The 20,068-nt window shown below is 37.3% G+C and overlaps 1 protein-coding gene across 1 annotated transcript in view; it reads left to right on the top strand.

Annotated features, from left to right (window-relative positions):
- Nucleotides 1-20,068, top strand: part of LOC101168518 (vertebrate ancient opsin) — a 105,970-nt gene that overhangs the window by 63,784 nt on the left and 22,118 nt on the right. The window contains exon 3 of the mRNA XM_023965347.1: nucleotides 12,704-12,937. Within this exon, the coding sequence (XP_023821115.1) occupies nucleotides 12,704-12,937 (234 nt within the window). The remainder of the gene's footprint in view (nucleotides 1-12,703; nucleotides 12,938-20,068) is intronic.

Here is a 20,068-nt window from a genome sequence, read left to right as displayed (position 1 = left end):
ACTCCAACCTTGAGGCCCGAAACACAGACAGCAGCAGTGATGAACTTTTGACTCTAGAAAAATAAAAAAAATAATTAAAAAAAAGGAACTTTTCACCTACTACCGTTGTACACTCTTCCATCTTGGGCTGTTTGAACACAAATGATGAGGATTTCTTTATTTATTTGTCAGGTTTATTTTTTCATTGATGCACATTTCTGTAAATATTTTTCTGTTAAAAAAAAAAAAGCCAGTTTTTATCTGCAGTCTTTGAACTGACATTAAAATGTCACTCTGAGAACAAGACTAAAACAAAATACACATACACATACACACACACAAACGAACCAAAATATTCACTTTTTTATTAATACTGATCAGAAAAAAAACATGCACTCAAACTTAAGAAAAAAAAAAAAGCATTTATAGACAAGATTATAAAGTCATGAAGAGAAAATGGTCAGCACAAAGAAGTCTAATTATTCTGATGAAGGTTTGCATAGTTGTTTTATATTTGCTAGCTTTTGGAATGTCGCTGTTGGAAGCAATTTATCTTATATGGGCAGCCTTAACAAAGAATGTATTTTTTTTTAGTTTGTTTGTACACAGAATTGCAAAGGTTTGAGTGTACAGTCATTTATGAATGACCAGGTGCTTTAACAGGTGACAGAACCATAACGCTTTTGTGGCTTGTACAGAAATCCCTGGCCTTTTCATAGAAAAAATAAATAAATAGAACGACCTTGTAGCAAACAATTCTTACAACATTTTTTACTCTAACTTGGGGACACCTTGCAACCGCTTACTTGTGACAAAAAAAAAACTGAAATAAGATAACACGCTGTTTGGTGTAACTCTTGTGCTATCCAAGGTACTTTAAGATTGGGAGTGGGGTCATCTGGACCCACTGGACAGTGCTCTGAACCTTTTTTCTTCAATGATTTGTGATCGTCACTGGTGTCCATGGATTACATGAAATCTTTCCACCTTTATCCACCATCTAGACCCCATAAGATAGTACTATTAATTCAATTCAATTCAATTTTATTTTATTTGTATAGCCCAAAATCACAACAACAGTCGTCTCGATGGGCTTCGAAGTGAAACATAAACCCAAAAGGACCATGAATACAAAGAATTCAATAGGAAAATACTAAAATGAACTGACAAACTGACTAAGCTATACTGGCATCCCTGCCCTTAGACGCCCTTCGTTTAAAGAACAAATTGCCACATTAAATATTCTGCTAACTTTAATAATTAAATTCAAAGTGTCCTTGGGCAAGACACTGAAACCCTTATTGCTCCTAATGGTATTAGGTTGGTGCCATGTTTGGCAGCAGAGCCATCAGTGTGTGGATGTTTGCATGCATGGGTGAAAAGGACTGTGACTGTAAAGCACCATGATGCGATCACACTGAACGTGATTGGCCCTGTGAAATTGAGCCCCCAACCCCCCCCCCCCATAAAACATGTCAAATTTGCTGCTTGACACTTCTTCTACAAATGTGTTCATAAACTTCATGCTTCCCCTGTGTGTGGGAGGAGCTCTTGTCAGACGTTTTTGGGCCTCATTGCTACATGGACGTATTGACTGTCTATCTCATATTCAGTCAATGCAGGAAACACAAGGATGATGTTGAGAGATTGGGTTTATTTATTTAAAAGAGCTCTAGAAAAGCATAGAGAAGCTTGACTACATGTCTGGGTTCATGAGATCCTTCAGAGACTCTATGGTATGGTGAACTTCACCATCTACTGCAGGAATTGCTTCTGCCTCTGTGCAACCCACTTTGACGGCTTGCTGTCCTCCAATAGTATGAGGAGAAAAAAACAAGAAACAAATTAGAAGACTTCTTTTATTATTGTCTCAATTCAAATAAGAAAATTGATATAAAGTTCAGGAGGGGAACCATGAGATTATCCTCAATGTTAGCTTTGGACTCCACCCATTAATTACATCATTTGTTTAGTTCATGATTGGTGACACAAGTGACACAAATTCTTTGTCCAGATATTTGAACTCTAAGAAACATTGGGCCACGTTGCCGTGCTGCCTGAAATGTGCTGCTGCCAGACCGCCAAGCTGCGCCTGACATGCCACAAAACTTTTGAACTTTTCTACACGTCGACATAACATTGAAACTGGCCACCCCTGCTCTGTGATTCGCCTTCGGTGTGAGCGTAGCTATTTACGATGAATACAATGTATTTCTGCTAGAGAATTGTGTTACACAAATAGATCATTTTTTTTGGTTTTCATTTCAAGTTTCATTTATGTGATTCTGAAGAAAGATTAAGTACGTACATTCCCCTCACATGCACACACATTCCCAGCATAAAAATTGAAGATGGGTCATTGCTTCCTTTAGCTGCAGATTGATAATGAGAAATGGACCTCAGTGTTAAATGGATTTGAGAGTTTATTTGTCCAAAACTCTTTATCTTTACTCATAACCTAATTCTGACAAAGGTCATTTTTACCAAAAGCCTAACAAAATGACTTTTTACATGGTCTAGCTATAAATAATGCTGTTAGTACGAAGGAGCCGCTTTAAAAATAGATTTTTTCTCTATGATTGCTACCCATATGATAAGTTTCTCTTTTCTCGCTTCAGTAAGATTCCTCATCAGTGTGGGGGGGGGTGTTATTATTATTTTCTCAGTTAAGTGTTGAAACGTTTCTTTCTCATTATACGTTTTTCTAACGCTGGGTTCTGAAAAAGCATCAAGTCTTAAAAAAGAAGAAACCTAATTATATAGAACATTACTGATCTCACAGTGAATGTAGCTCACTTCATTGACAGCAAATGTAGTTTTCCCAACAGTTCCCTCGCTAATTTAGAGAAATAGCATTTGTTGTATTGATTTAAACACCCATGGAGCTTTCTCCTTAGTGTACAACTCTAAAAATTAAAAGAGTGTTTGAGGTGTCAGCACATTGCATTATGTAAATAAGTTACTTCTCAAGTCCAGCCGTCTGTGTTTGAACTTGCTCAAGAGCAAGCAGTTAGCTACAGCCTTGCTGAAGACAGAACAAAAATGCAAGAGGTGTGCTGCATTCGGACTCTGAATTTACAGTCACAATGCTATGTAAGCTTGGTGCAGGCCATGTTTTAACCGACCACCCACATTTGTTCTAAGTAACCAAATACTGCAGTTCCTTTAACTCTTGTGCTATCCTAGGCACTTTACCATTTGGAGTTGGGTCATCTAGACCCACTAGACAGTGCGCTGAACCTTTTTTCTTCAATGATTTGTGATCTTCACTGGTGTCCACGGATTACATGAAATCTTTCCACCTTCATCCACCTTTGTCATGGTAGGGAGAACACGTCAATGTAAGGGTGGGGTCATCTAAGATAGCACAAGGGTTAAATGATTGTTCCCAGAAGGAGGCACATTTATTTTTGCAGATACATCATTGTTTACTGAAAATTTGGCATCAGATTGATTTAAAGCAATGAAGAAGCAGAAAGTCAGGTTGTTCTGCATTTAATGCCTTAGTCTCAACTTCCCTTACGGGTCGATTCTGTTAGGAGGCGAAAAATTGACATATTTGTACTGGGCCCGCAGGAGGTCACACAAAATTTTAAGATTTTAGACCACTTGGTGTGACCATAGAGGAGTTCATTCACATGTTTTCAACAAGCATGCTGCAGGTGATATGTTGTAGTCACAACATTTTATAAGTAAAGGTGAAGTAGGTGAAGTAGGAGACCTAGGCATGTCGTACAGAAGCTTCTTGCACGCTCCTTGAACGCTGTTTGCACACCCAATGCTTGCAGTATGACAGTTAGAAAGTAAGAAATGAGCCTAATTTGATTCATTACTTGCACCTTGACAAGCGTGTGGCAAAGTATCATATGTACATCATAAGTATGTGCAACTTACCTTATCCTGACAAATACAGTACTGAACGATACATTTACCACACACTCGATAATGGTACATTCCATTTTCATGACTTCCCTTAAGGTGGCCGCATGATTCCAATGGAACTGCAAGACAAACCCGTGCTCCATTTAGGATCCAGCCGCACCTCTTTATGACCCTCCAACCTAAAAATGCGCTGCAACGGGTCAATCTAGAATGTGACTAAGACATAAAGAGATAAACTATAGACTTCTAAAGGTAGATTATTATGGCTAATTTGCACCAATGGGCATAGGGTTTTGTTTTGTGTTTTAAACATTTTATCACAGCTTTTTAAATTGGTCAACAAAAAAAATCAAATTTCCCCATGCTTTTACCTTATAAGTAACTCAAATGTGAAAACATTTTTATTGTAGATGTAAAAACAAATTGACTCAAGATCACCTTCTGAAAATTAAATATGAAATGCCTGCAGAAAAGTGTTAATGTCAAATATCTAAAGTGACACAGAACCACCGTATAATTTATCCACGTCTCTCACTTCAAACACCATTATTTATCCTTTTACATGTGACACAATGTGATTAGAATAGATGGCTTTGCCAACAGCTAGGACGTTTTGATAATAGATGTGTGCCTGGTATCACAGGATCACGAAAAGACTGTCCTAACCCACAGAAGAAGATTGTGTCTAACAAGGACTGAAAGCAGGTTTTTTTCATGCCAAACTTTGAAGAGAAAAGTGGTGAAAGAGCACAATAGTGAAATATAACCCACAAACGAACACAATAGTCAAACATCTGACCATGACTGTTAGGCATGTTCACATGTACACTCAAGTATTTTGTGAAATTTCCGTAGAAATGTGTCACATACACGTTTACTTGTTTTGCGCTGCCGTTACCACAGCCCACTGCTGGGTTCTTGGTCTGCACAGTCTGTTAAGGATATAGTTTGAGCATACACTTTTTTGGATTTATTGATTTTTAGACTCAGAAGCTTGCATGACTTCAGCTGTTTTCTGCAGCGCTGGATCTTGCTGTGAGAAGAACACTTTGATACAAATACCATCTTGCTGACTGCGCAACCTTTAGAGCTAAGTTATTTAAATGATTGATCTAAAACACAGGATGCACAGTAGTTTCCAACAAAATAAAATACGACTATTGGATACTTACAGGAAGAAGAAATGAAGACTTTTTGTTGATTATGTATTTTTTTATTTTTTTGAATAAATAAACGTTGCTCATTTTGAGCTCGGAGTCTTCAAAACTATTCCACTACAGCTCTGTGAGAGGAGTTAGCTTAGCCTGGATGTCGTTCACTCACTCCATGAAAGGATACAACGTAGCTTGGATGTTGTCGAGTTTTTTTTTTTTTTTTATATCATTGTTGTCATTTGTTTTGGGGTTTTTTTCGGGGCCATTGTTTGGTCTCTTTTTTCGTTGTTGGAGATAATCAACTTTTAAGTTGCTTGAAGATCGTATTGAGAGCACCCAACAGGCTCATGCGTCCGCTTGTTACCCGGAAAAGGAAGTCCACAAGTACATCACTACCAAATATGAATCCCTAATTGGTCAAAGTTTAAGTGCTTTAACTTTTAACACGTGTGTGAACGAAAGAGTTTTGAACGCAGAAAGACAAAACGCACATTTAGTCACATTTACATGGTCTTTTCATTGGAAGTGGCCACTTGAAGGCGCTTTACCGATCCTGGTGTGAACGTAGCGTTAGAGTAGTGTCTTCAGTTCTAACTGCTGATGGGGAATTCATGCTGACTACTTCAGAGGTGTGACGAAAAGTTAAATAAATGGATGCTATGTGAGCATCCATGATAATCAGAATAATTGGCTAATGGTGGTGGTCTTGGTGTGGTTTAGAGGTGGCGCCACTTAGTAGTGATTGTTTTTGTAGTGATTGTTTTTGTGTGGTGGGTATGAATGGGACCCTAGTCCTCTGGGCAGAGAAGACAAAACAGGATTGTACATTGAAGACAGCACGTGTCTCAGACCCTCACCTCTGTAGAGCGAAGGTTTCTCTATGTCTGTGAATTTCTAGTCAAAGTTAGACCTTAAACTTGTTAAATCTTATATCAAAACAAATTAATTGTCTAAACTAAAATACAAATTCATTGTAAATTAAATTTATATCATCTTATGACACTAAGTCAAATTGTTTTACACGTAATCTACTGTCAAGAAATGATATAAACATTTAGTCATTTTACCTGTTTTTAAAAGGCATAGAACAGAAACTTGGGTTTAATGCATCACAAAAACATTGTTGCTACAATGGGATACCTCATCTTTAAACAATGTTCATACGTTTTGGTGTGATCCATTATACAGCCATTCCCTTTTATCTGCAAATGAAATGTTTTTGTTTTATTATCCTAAAGGTGTCATGCATGTGTGTTTACACAATATTTGGATGATCTATCTGTGGGTACTTTTTAATTTAGGAGACTGGACACATTTTTCTTTCGGGCAAGAGATATTACCTATCAAATGTTTAATTAAGATGGCAAAAGAAATAAAGTGATTCCTTCCTTAACATACCCTGTTCACACGTGGAATCATCAGCCTCACTTTTCTCTTTAACATCTATAACCCTTTTTAAACTGTCATAAACAAAGGCTCTGCTGTACGCAGATCACTTGCTGTTTGTGTGGCTCAGCATCCAATCATCCATAACTTAAAGCATTCATTTGTTTTGATGCTCATTACCAATCTTGTAGCATTCAATCTTCTGTCAAAAGCCAGTAGTTATTTGTGCCATCAGATGAAATCAACTCATAAATATTAATAAACTACTTCAGGGATTACAGTTTAGCATATGAAACAGTTTCTTGTAAGGGCACTCTATCAATCAGCTGGCATTTTTGACCAGCCTGCAGTTGCTGGTTGAAACGGTGAAAACATCTATTGGACGGAATGAAAGAAAAGGATTTTCTAAAAATGAATGACAGCTGATCTTAACAATATAGAAGAGTAGAGGAATACAACACTAACAAAAGGCTTAAATTCAGTAACTACATTTTCTAGTTCAAGTCCATGGAACCGTCCATCTATTATGTTCTGATGCTGCTAGATAAAGACACTAGATTAAAAATATTTGATAGCTTTAAAGTTTTTACAAGGCTTGAATATAACGAGTTATTCTTTAAAACTTTCCAAAGGAGCCGGTTTAGCTTGTGTTGGTTTGCGGCGCCTTCCGTCCATGAAACCAGGGTTCGAATCCGGGCTGCTCCCTATTCCCTTCTCTGCTTCTGTGCCGGTCCCAAGCCCGCAGAAATTGAGAGGGTTGCGTCAGGAAGGGCATCCAGTGTAAAACATAGCCAAGTTAACCGTGCGACTCATCCTCGAAAGGGAGGTTGTTTCGCTGTAGCATCCCCTGATGGGAAAAGCCGAAAGAGGAAGAAGAAGATTCTTTAGAACTTTCCACAGCTATAGACAAGACTCATTTCAGACAATTTGGACCATGCCATATGTGGTCCAGCTGCCAGAACATGTTACCATGTTACAGTATACTTTTCAGTAAATGCTGGGTGTGTTGACATGCGTACACTAAACTTTCTGAGGTACAATTATTAAAAATGTGATCTTTAGAAAATCCTGTTCAGCTGGTTTTTCATAATTTTTTTTGCCAAATAGGTAAGATAAGTAAAAAGTTATTAGTATCCTGCCAAGGAAGAGTTTTACAGATGCAATATTTACTTTGAGAATGCTGTGCAAGGTGTACAAGAAGAAGTTGTAAAGCGATAAACTTTAATACATGGAGAGGAAATGTGGTTTTGTAAGGAAGGCTGAATTAGCAGAGAAATACATTGGATTTGTGAAGAACATGTGCAACAGCTGCAAGACTGTGCTAAGATGTGCTGTAGGTTTTGACAGAGGGGTTTAAGGTGGAGGTGGGACAGTGCCAAGGATCAGCTTTGAGTCCCATCTTGTTTACTGCTGTGATGGACAGACTGACAGATGAAGTTGGACAGGAATCTTCGTGGATCATGACGTTTGCAGATGACATTGTGGTATGTAGTGAGAGCAGGAAGCAGGTGGAAGAACATCTAGAGAGGAATGTGGGTCAGCTGCAGCAAAAAAAAGTATCTATGTGGAGAGAAAGGAGAGCAACCCAAATGGAATGGGGAGGTTTCAGGGAGCAGTGGTAAAGAAGGCGGAGGACTTTAAATAACGGGGAGTGTGAAAGAGGTTAAGAGGCGTATGCAAGTAAATTGAAATGAGAAAATGGATACAGGTCTTTTGAAAACACTACATTTCATTACTTACATTTAAATGTAAACTTCTGGGCATCAAAGCACACCCGTGCGAGGAAAACCACTTCTCCTCCGCAGCACAGTGCGACGCGGAACACCCTCGCTGCGGAGGGCTCGCCATCCCTCAACCACAAGGGTTAGCCCATAAAAAAACTGTTTTGGACAACTCTACCCTTCCAAATACCCTTACAGTTGGTAGGGTTAGGTGAAGAACTCGGATTTGGCCTTTGTATGACGTTCCTTCCTGGAAAAGTTGAACCTTTTTTAAGTAAAGCAAAAAAATCTTTTTTCTCACACTACTTTCTGAAATCTCATTTTAAATGCAAATGTCTCTGATTTAACATATCATTGCTAGTTGACTGCTGTGAAGTATCACATATTGTATGTGTGCATGCTAAGTTATTATTGTCTTAGATATAGGCCCCTTTTTGGTAAACAAAGGAATATAGGAAAGTTTCAAAGTTACCAATAGATACTGAGAATCTCCCTATAAGGCAAACAAGCAAACCCACAAGGTTTTATGTTTCTATGAATTTGGTCATTTTTTAAAAGGTTTGGAAAGCCCAAATGAGCAATATGTAGACAGACTGCCATTGACTTCTTTTGTCAGTCTGCTATAGGAATATGGGTACAAGAATATGGTTTTCACCATGTCAGTGATTGAAGGTTTGCTTTGGCTTACAGACAATTCAGTATAACAATTAGGCAGGAGAGTGATAGATAGTCAAACGTCACCCCCATTGTTGTAACCCACATTTGTACAAACACAGAGATTTGAGTGGCAAGAGTAATTTTTCTTCATGTCAAGTAGTCAGAAGAAGGACAAAGACAGATCAGTGGGGCCTTCTCGTTTCTCAAAAAGCTTAAATATTCATATTTTTCTGCTTCTCTGTGCACTTTCGCACAGCATATTTGCTTATAACTCAAAATTTAACCTCCCTTGTATGAGTGAAAAAAAAAAGAGACCTGTAAGCATTTAACTCAGTGCTAATGAAACTGAGTGACAGTCGTTGACATGTGGCCATGAGGCAGACATGCAGAGACAGCTCAGGTTCGTAGTGGCTGGGTAGCTCGGTTGGTAAGGTGAGAGACTACCAGGAAACCAGGGTTCGATTCCCGAAGGGGAATGAACAATGGTACTGGGGCAATTGCCATATCAATTAACATCACCCAGTGGGTCCTTGGGCAAGACCCTGAACGCTGCTGCCTCCTGAGCGCGGCTCGTCTGCAGCTCACCGCTCCCCCAGGGAATGGGTCAAATGCGGGGAACAAATTTCCCATTGTGGGATAAATGCAGTATAATAGAGAGAAAAGGTTGATGTCAATGTACTTCTTTCTGCTCATGTGAGTTTAGTGGTATAGTCAGTTAAAATGAACGCATAAGGGGGGAGGGAATGTTCATATTAACAGTGTTACAACAACTGCAACACCACTATCGTTCTTCTATTCCCACTTACGCTACGGTCACATATGCCAAAATGCCACAGTATGGCGACTTAAATGACTGTTTTTCAGCAGATTCGGCAGGTGGCCACACAATGGCCATACGGCACTTGTAATCAGGCAGCGGCAATTGTATTTTAACGCCCCACGCGGCAGCCGCCGAGGTTTAAGGAGAGAGTTAAAATTCAACATGTGGCACATATGGAGGTAGCACGGTGGCAGAAATGTTCTCTCTAATTTTACATGTGTCTGTCTGCGCATGAAAAATGAGGAGGGATGAAGAAAAAAAGTAATAAAGAACAGTAAGGAATATTACCCGGAGCTACTACTGGCACTTTGATTTGATTTGAAATGTTTTATTTCAAGCAATCAAATAAGTATAATACACAAAAACAATACAATCATCAGTTATATATTCATACAATGATGAATCAATCTTAAGATAATTAGACATATTAATAAAGATTGCTTGAAAGTGAGTGGAAGGAGGCGAACTTACATAATCCCACCCCAGTTATACCGTAACCATTTTATTACATGATCTATCAATATCCAGTTCCTAGCTTTTATCAGACAGAATTAAGAATCCTGAAGTATCAATAAAGCACATGACAAAGATGAATTACTTAAATTATTATGTAAAAAAATAACTAGAAATCAACATGGCAAATGCAGATAATTTATCCAAAATATATGCAGATTATGTCCATGATAACTGCGACAAACTTCTGAATGTGGTTTATACTATTCAAGCCCGATGATGTGATTTTCTTCAGCGTTTCAATGGTTTGGTATGTCATTTACAGTGATATTAAGGGATGTTTAAGATTATGGTTTTATGGCTTTTTTTTCACAAGTGCAAAGTTTTTCTGAAGATGCTTACATCTATAACAGGTTTGTAGTTAATTAATGGTAGAGACAAGACAAGGTAGGTGGTATATATATACTTTTTTTAAATTTAATTTGCCCCCTGTTCCATATCTTGATCGAATATGCTGAAGTTATAGTTGCATTAGAAAGTAAAAATGCAGTGAAAATGTATTGTTTTTTAAACAATGTCAGAATGAAATAAATGTTAACCCTCTCTTGCGCTCAGAATGCAGTAATATCAGTTTTGTTTTTTAAAACCTGGAATTTGGAAACATCTAATTTCTGGATCAAGTTCCCTCCACCATCAAGTCTTCTAATGACTTGTAATAAATATGCGTTAAATGGCACGATATGCATGCAACTGTACTACGGTCACATTTCACAGTGAATGGGGTGATTCCCTTACTTGTCACCATTGCAACCTGACCGATTACACATAGCTGTGAAATATAAAAGCTGGCAACTTCAAAGCAACACCACGAATCTTCACTAAATGGTGCAATCCAATATTATAGTTAACTGTGTTGAAAGCAGCTGCTAGATCCAACAAGACGAGAATCATGTGAGTCCCAAAGTGACAGTCAGGAAGACGACACCGAAGACAGCCATTAATGTCTTCAGCCGTCAATGTCATAGTTTTAAAACGTAAAAATGATTGTGACCAGTACTACTACGGAGTATTAGGGCCACCAAAACAAAAAAGTAAAATTACGAGATTTTATCTTGTAAATTTAGGAGATAAAAACTCATAAATTTATGAGAAAAAAAACTTTTAAATTTACAAGATTTTAAGTCGTAAATTTATGAGAAAAAAACTCATAAATTTACAAGGTTAAAGTGGAAGTGAGCATGCAGAGCAGCAGCTGGTGAACGCTGCGCAGCAGCAGAGCAGACCGACTAAACTCAAATTAACAGGTGAGCTGAATGTTTATTAATAACGTTCCAAATGTCTGGAAGCTCATTTGTTTGATTTACAATTTATTAAAGTTTTATTTATTGATGGTTGGTTTGCAGGATCTCTGCAGCCCGAAGCCATCGGTATCCCTGCACCTGTCCACTTGAATCCTTTCTTCCTCTTCCAAAGACAAGATCTCTACGTTTGTGTGACGTTTCCGTCTGAGGAGGAGGAGCACTTTTTGCTTTTTCAACGTTCTAATGCTATTTATCTATTTTCATTCATCTTTGTTGTTTTATACTGAAACGGGACGTTTCATCTGGAGGAGGGGGCATATGTAACACTGTTTACTTCCGCATTGGTGTTCGGATGACAGGTTCATGACGGAAAGTGACAAATGAACTTCAGGGTAGTGAATGAAGAGGAAAATAAAGGCTGCAGCGGTCCTCTGCACCCAAACGTGTCTCTGATCTCCTTATTTTACAGATGAGACTCCGCTTTACTGACACTGAACCCCGGGAAGCCGGCTCCACTGAAAATAATCTGATTTGGAGTCGCCAAACAAAAGGCTCCACATATTTCATCTTCAAACTAGGCTCCAATAAACAGACAACTTCAGTGTTTTCTACTTGTTAATCTATGACTTTTTTCTCGCAAATTTACGAGATTTTAAGTCGTAAATTTACGAGATAAAATCTCGTAATTTTCCTTTTTTTTTTTTTTTGGGTGGCCCTAAAAATTGTCGTACAGTACAATTGGAGACTGGAATGAAATGAATTTGCTGCCAAGAGAAAAGTTGCAGCAAAAAGCACAACAGTGTCTGACTGCACATTTTATAACAAATAAACCAAAAGACATGTTACTTTGTTCTGAAGTTCCTCAAGGGAGAAGAGAAGTTTTTTTGGAAAATTGAGTTTAGGACCTATCACAAAAGCCCGACAAAACATTGATTCATGGATCTTATCCATTGTGTCAAATATTAAAACAATATACAGAGCTTTGACAGTTCCTTTTTTGTGGGCGGGGTCTGACAATTTCAAGAGATCTAAAATTGACAGTGTAACATTTGTAGTTGTTTCTTCCTCAGCTTCCCATTCCATTGATGATCACAGTCTATGTATGGTTGTATTCCTTGTCTAAATTGTCTAACCCTGTCTCCCTTTGTGCTTCCATTGTCAAACCTCTATTTTTCTCCACTTGAACCCAACCTTCACTAAAACATATCATTTTACAACCTCCTCCTCTAGCAGCTCCCTCAGGTGTGGAAATCTAGATGTCAAAGCCTAAAGTTTGAACACACTGTGTCATCATGGCAGATCTAGCACTTACTTGTCTTTCTCTCCCTTCTGTTTCATTATTGTTTCCAGGTGAGTGGGATCAATGTGTCAGTGAGCAGAAAACGGGAGCAGCGAGTGTTGTTTATGGTGGTTATCATGGTGATCTGTTACCTGCTGTGCTGGCTGCCATATGGTATCATGGCTTTGCTGGCCACCTTCGGACCACCGGACCTGGTCACACCAGAGGCAAGCATCATTCCCTCGGTCCTGGCCAAGACGAGCACTGCCATCAACCCAGTCATCTATGTCTTTATGAATAAACAGGTGAGGACTGGAAATAACAGGACGTACTCTTACCCAGTAATGTTAGTTTTCTCAAGAAAGTTATTTAAAATTGGTCAAAGTATTCGATTTAGGTGTTTATAAAATAACTCTTCAGGCAAACATCTACATTTCTTCATAGATGAGTGGTTGGTGAATGATTAAACAGATTTTATTTAAATTTGAACCACAATTTCTTATCTCTTAGAAGGGAAAATACAAGTTAGTATTCTCAAATAAACAGATAGGAATTAAATGAAAAGCACTCTGCTCATTTAGGAAACAAATTAGGAACCACTGGAGTTCCTCATTATTTAACACTGCATAAACAGGTGCCCCCCCCCCCCCCCCCCCCCAGAAAGAAGTCAAAAAATCTTAAAATCTAAAAAAAATGTTGTTTTATTAGCAAAAAAAAAAACTGCCAATGGGGGTAAAAAATCTTATTTTTAAGAATAACTTCAGTCACAAAGACATTTTAGAGTATTTTGCTGTTGAAAAACATCCTTCAAAACGATTATATTTCTTGCAAGGCAGACCATAACACATTTTCTTCTTGAAACAAGGATCTTTTTACTTTCTTAAATTTCAGTTTTTGCAGTAGCATCAGGCAATTTTGTTTGGGGAGTGGATGAATATAAGATCTCACTCTATGACAGTAAAATAACTTACAAATTATGTCCAGGAAAGAGGTGTCATTCCTTTTCATCTTATGTCATTGCACTGCATTACAGGTCATATGAAAATACAATTCAAATGTTGTCACCTAACTGAATTCACACCATGTCTCATAAATCAATCAAACACCCTTTAAAAACTATGACTAAACAGTCTGGTAGTTAATAACTTTGAGTAAGGGCTCTTACTAAAACATTTCAGTTAACGCTGACAGAGAACTGAATTCATGTCACCTTTGAGGAACATTATAAAAATCCATTGCAAAAACCCAGAAAATGAAATGGAATCTACCAGACTGGTTGGGTCGTTTGAATTTTTTTAAATGTGTGTGGCCAAACCAATTTTTGGTCTTATTTTTGCCTTTTTACAAAAAATAATATTACCGTATTGTCCACACAGTAAGGTGCACTTACAAAAAAAAGCGCCATATAATCCCGAGTGCCTTAAATATCGATTAATTCTGGTTGTGCTTATCGATGCTGAAGCGATTTTGAGAGGCGCTCTGTCAAATTGCCAGTCTGCTTTTTGTTTTTTATGAGTTACAAACAAGGTTGGGTGTTTTTGTGAATATGGTAATATGACTAATGTATAATGGTGTCAAACTGTGTTTTTTTTTTAATGGTTACTAACAGTCTGTAATTTAGCGTAGTCAAAGTAACGTTTTTTTGTGCAATATCAGTCTGCTTTTATTTTTTACTCGTGCAAACAAGGTTGGGAGTGACAGGTATTGCAAACACACTGACATATAGCGTGTTTCAAAACAAGTCCTAGAGTTACTGTGAACGTAGTTAATGAAGTCTGACTGACTGGCAGACTTTTCTCTGACTATTTTGTCTTTCTTAATGCACCTTATGACAAAAGTTCCTGACGTCAACCTAGAGTCAGCCTCGGCAGCGTGTCAGCATCTCGCCCACAACAACAAACAACATCCAAACTTTTGCAAAGATGGATGTGCATATTGTGCAAATAAAATACAGGCATTTTTGCCAAATCCTGCTAGCTCCGTGGCGGTGCTGGCAGTGCAGACTATTCCTAGAAGGGGCTGTTCGTCACAAAGTGAGGACCCACTCGTTTTTGTTGGTTGGGAGTGGCCAGAGTGAAGGTTTTTAGAGCAGCACTCAGAATGCTTTAAGAGATCAAAATACCTCTTTGGGGATTCTTTTTGAAAGAAATGAATATTATAATAAACGTAAAAGCATGGCAGAGGCCATTTAAGACATATTAGCTTAAATCATCGGTAACACTTCATATTAAGATTCTTTAACAAGCTTTGTTAACACATTAACAAGCATTATAAATTAATTTATAGGGTGTTAGTAAGACATTTATTAGTACAATAAGTCTAATAAGGTTTATTAAATTACTTAGTTAACACATTTACAAGCATTATTATTAGGATTTTTCAAGATGCTAGTGATGCATTTACTGATATTATAGGTGCCTAACAAATGTGTCAGTGTTAATAAGCTTAATAAGATTTATTAACAACCTTTGTTAACAAATTAAGAAGTATTATTATTGTTTGGGGTTCTAGTAAGATATTTATTAGCATTACAGACGCCTGACACAAGCCTAAGTGTTCATAAGCTTAATAAGTTTTATTAACTAACTTAACAAATTATTTGGCTTTATTAATGTGTCAGATGCTAGGAAGATATTTATTAGCATTATAATAAACACGCTAACCTGCCCATCTATGAATCAAAGATGGGCAGGTTAACCAATGTCACCATTGGCTAATGAATCTGTCAATCAAACTCATCAGCAAAACAGGCGTGCTCACTTTCAGCCAATTGAATGGCCTCTTAGACTTTGCTTTCACACAGGTGACGAAAAAAGCCCCGCCCGTCTTTGATTCTGCACCGGTCGGTCGTTAGCGTGTTAGCTTTAGCATGGCTCCTGTAGGTTTATTGTCGTCGTTCTTCAAAAATGACTGGCTTGTGTAACTTTATTGTGGACTTTGAAGCAAGGCAACAGTGGTTGAATGCTATTGGCATTGAATGCAGAGAACTGTCTCCTGGTGATGGGATTTGCAATGAATGTTTCACTCAGGATAGATGCTAATACTTTATCCTTATTAGCTATGATGCTAGTCATCCAACAACAGTATATATGTTTTTTAAAAAAAATTATTTGTCTGAATTAAATTTTTATATATCTTTTACAGAACAATTTGTGTATGTTTAGTCTGTTTTAATGTCATAAAGTTCTTTTTACAATCTTTATGCTTTGTGGTTGTTTGCATTAAAAAACGTCCACACTTTAGATGGGGTGCTGCAAAACAATTAATAAACTATTAACAAAGTTAATTAATACATTTGTAAAGCTTATAAGCAGTTTAGAAATATGGATTTAGAAGACAATGGTCTGACTTTAGATGTTAATAAATCTTATTAACACTTTCAGGTATTTGCAAGACATCTATAATGCTAATAAATATCTTACTAGCATCTGACACATTAATAAAGCCTATTAATTTGTTACGTTAGTTAATAAAACTTATTAAGCTTATGAACACTTAGGCTTGTGTCAGGCATCTATAATGCTAATAAATATCTTACTAGAACCCCAAACAATAATAATACTTCTTAATTTGTTAACAAAGGTTGTTAATAAATCCTATTAAGCTTATTAACACTGACACATTTGTTAGGCACCTATAATATCAGTAAATGCATCATTAGCATTTTGAAAACATCCTAATAATAATGCTTGTAAATGTGTTAACTAAGTAATTTAATAAACCTTATTAGACTTAATGTACTAATAAATGTCTTACTAACACCCTATAAATTAATTTATAATGCTTGTTAATGTGTTAACAAAGCTTGTTAAGGAATCTTAATATAAAGTGTTACCTCATCATTTTTTTTAATGTTGTTTTGACATCTGTTTTGACATTTTCAATATAATACCCTATTAAGTGTATCTGGAGTATGAAAGTTAAAACTTTCTGCAATAGAAACTGAATAACAAAAAAGAAGCATACAAAAAAGAGAAAAACCAACCTGAAAAACAATGTTTTGCAATCTAGAAGAAGTTAGCTAAAAAAAAGTTAGTTTCCAAAGCTCTTTTGTTGTGGAGAAAAAAATAAAAGTACACATGTGTCACAATTGGAAGGGCCCAGACACATTATTTGGCTTTCGGCGACAGTGCTGGCCCTACTTACGGTTTTTGTAGCTGAAAGGCCAGTGAGACAGGGGACAGGATGAAAGCTAAAAGGCAGGCAAGCTAGGGAAATGAACTTCAACATCAGACATTTTTTTATCAGTAATTCCTCACATCGTGGCTCTGGCGGTACACATGTGAGGAGCCGCATCTGATTATAAACCAGCTCTGCATACATTTTGAATGAACCGTTTCAGGAATAAGGCATTCACAGTCTTTGAAACCGAATAATTAACCACAGCAGACCTCAAACAGAGTGTCTTGTTTGTCGTGCATCTTTTGCCTGTATTTTAATTAATTCCACCAACCGATGAGGAAGGTGAAAAAAGCAAGTTTTGTTTAATCATTCTGCTGGAGTTTTATTTATGAAGCACTTTCAGGTTCAGCCAGGATGAAGTTTGGATCTGAACACAATGGCTGAAATGCATCCAAGATTCTGAAAATTAGATAATTCTTCTCCAGCAAGAGTCTTTGTTGAATTTAAATTAGATGTTCTGATCCAGAGAGCAAAAACTTTATAATGACTAACTATAGTGACTCATTATTATGACTGATTGAATTAAAATAATCTTTTTAACATACTTTAGTTTTAGGAGTTAAAAATAAACCATAAATTAAAGTCTCACATTCAGTTGATAACAATTGTCTTTTCTTACATGTAATAGTATACAGTAGTTATTGATTGAGTTTGCTGGTTAAATGTTGTAGATTAGCTAAAATACAGATTTATTTAATAATTTTCCTTCACTCTATGTAATCAAAAGTGCAGCAAAAACATTTTTTTCTATTTTTCTACCGTTTGATGAACTCAATGGCGTCATGAATAAAACAATTTGGAACAAACTCCCAACATCTATTGCTGGACAATTTTATTAATATGATTTGATTTGTTAAATTTAATTAACTGTTTTTGGGGATTTCCCCAAACTAAAAGGGGGCTGGTGATGTTACACATGCTTCAATTAGCTTTTATAAATGTTACACTTCCCTTTGCACTTCTGAGTTCAAATTTGCAATGAAATACGATCTTTCTTTCTTTTTTTTAAAGATATCTTATTGTTGTTACGATTAATAGACAGGCAGCTTTAGCAAAGTTGCTTGTTAAAAAAAAAAAAACGTGTTCACGTTTTTTTGTGATATGAATACGCAAATTTGTGGGTTCCATGACCGTTCCACGTATATCTAAGTCTTTTCACACATGTACTACCCATGTATCTTATATTTTGCATATATAATCGACGCATAGATAACTAATCAATTGCGCATAAACAGCTCCATAATCACACACGGTTCATGTTCTATGTTGATTTTTGTGTTCTTTGCGTGGTTTATTCGTATTTCTTCTGGGATTTAATGTGGTTCATTCATGATACATCTTTAAAAATTTCACATACAAACCACAACTTCTTACCTTTCCAAATGTATGCACATATGACCAATTTCCTTCTGTGCATTATGTGCAAAATGTACATAGTAGCTGTGTGACATAGCCTTTAGCTTACAAATCATGAACTCGCTTTTTATTTGTTTACATAAGTAGATATACTTACATTTTTTTCATTAAATACGTAATTAAAAAAAATATATTTATCATAGACCCAGATCAGGCCAAACAATTTTAATGATTTTGCAGTTAATACAGCTTCCTTTAAAAGTGTTAGAACAGAGCTGAAAGACAGGAATAAAATGGAGTATTTTACAATCAACAGCTGCCAAATGAGCTGTAAAAATATGATTAAAAAGGGTGCTGGGAGTGTTATGTGACCAAAATTCGTCACTGACTTATCTCTGAAATCTTATGAAGCTGCCTTATTAGAAAGAAAGACAGGAAGCAGCTATCTTATGTTGTTTATCAGGTGTTTGTGTTATTTTTTTTTAATTAACTTTTGTCTTAGCCATGCAACTGACCACTCTGTTTACTTATTTTCTATTTTTACCAAGGCACCAAAATATGTGTTTAGTCATTTTTCATAACGGGCAATGAAGCTTATTAGTTTGCAACTTGTGTCCAAGCAGCCCTGGAGAGTTTGGATAAAAGTTCACCACGTTAACAGATATAGACTGGAGTGAAATTTTTATGAAGTAAACCTTGTCAGTTGATGGAAACCATCAGAAAACATATTTATTGCTGATTCTTTTCTTTTTATGCACTTTGGTATAAAGCGGTAAATTTATTTTCTAATTCTATTTATAGATTTATAACCCCCTAACAATAAAATCTGTTCAACACTGTTCAGCTCTGATCTGTTTGCTCAGCTGCTGAACAGGACCAGTGAAAAAGAAACATACTATATACACACATAGGCATGTATATGTGTAAATGTATATACATGTGTATATATGTGTGTTTAAAACACACACACACACACTGACACATATATATATGTATTTATGTCATTTGTCTGCATGTAACCTCTCTGGATGGGAAGGGCTCTCAATGGGTTATGTTAACTGATATATATAAAAAAAAAAAAAAAACGCCCCTCTCACCCTCCGCGGGTGGTTTCTCCTCCAAGCTCGGGTCCTCTACCAGAGGCCTGGGAGCTTGAGGGTCCTACGCAGTATCTTAGCTGTTCCTAGCACTGCGCTTTTCTGGATTGAGAGGTCTGAGGTCTTTCCAGGTATCTGTTGTAGCCACTCCTCCAGCTTGGGGGTTACTGCCCCAAGTGCTCCAATTACCACAGGCACAACTGTCACCTTCACTTTCCAGGCTTTCTCCAGTTCTTCTCTGAGTCCCTGGTATTTCTCCAGTTTCTCATGTTCCTTCTTCCTGATGTTCCCATCGCTTGGCACTGCCACATCCACCACAACGGCTTTCCTCTGTTCTTTATCCACCACTACAATGTCTGGTTGGTTCGCCATTACCATCCTATCAGTCTGGATCTGGAAGTCCTACAGGATCTTTGCCCTCTCATTCTCTACAACGGAGGTGTTTCCCATTTTGACCTTGGGGTTTCCAGTTCATATTCTGCACACATGTTCCTGTATATTATTCCAGCCACTTGATTGTGGCGCTCCATGTATGCTTTCCCTGCCAGCATCTTACACCCTGCAGTTATGTGCTGGATTGTTTCAGGCGCTTCTTTGCACAGCCTACACCTTGGGTCTTGTCTGGTGTTGTAGATCTGAGCCTCTATTGCTCTGGTGCTCAGGGCTTGTTCCTGGGCTGCCAGGATGAGCGCTTCAGTGCTGTCCTGTAGGCCAGCCCTTTCTAGCCATTGGTAGGACTTCTTGATATCAGCCACTTCAGTTATGGTCCGGTGGTACATCCCATGCAGGGGTTTGTCCTCC

This window comes from Oryzias latipes, chromosome 17, assembly GCF_002234675.1.
Source record: "Oryzias latipes chromosome 17, ASM223467v1".
In the NCBI taxonomy this organism is placed as follows: Eukaryota; Metazoa; Chordata; class Actinopteri; order Beloniformes; family Adrianichthyidae; genus Oryzias; species Oryzias latipes.
Note: the sequence above shows the minus strand (reverse complement) of the source record. Positions and strands in the feature narration are given on the sequence as shown.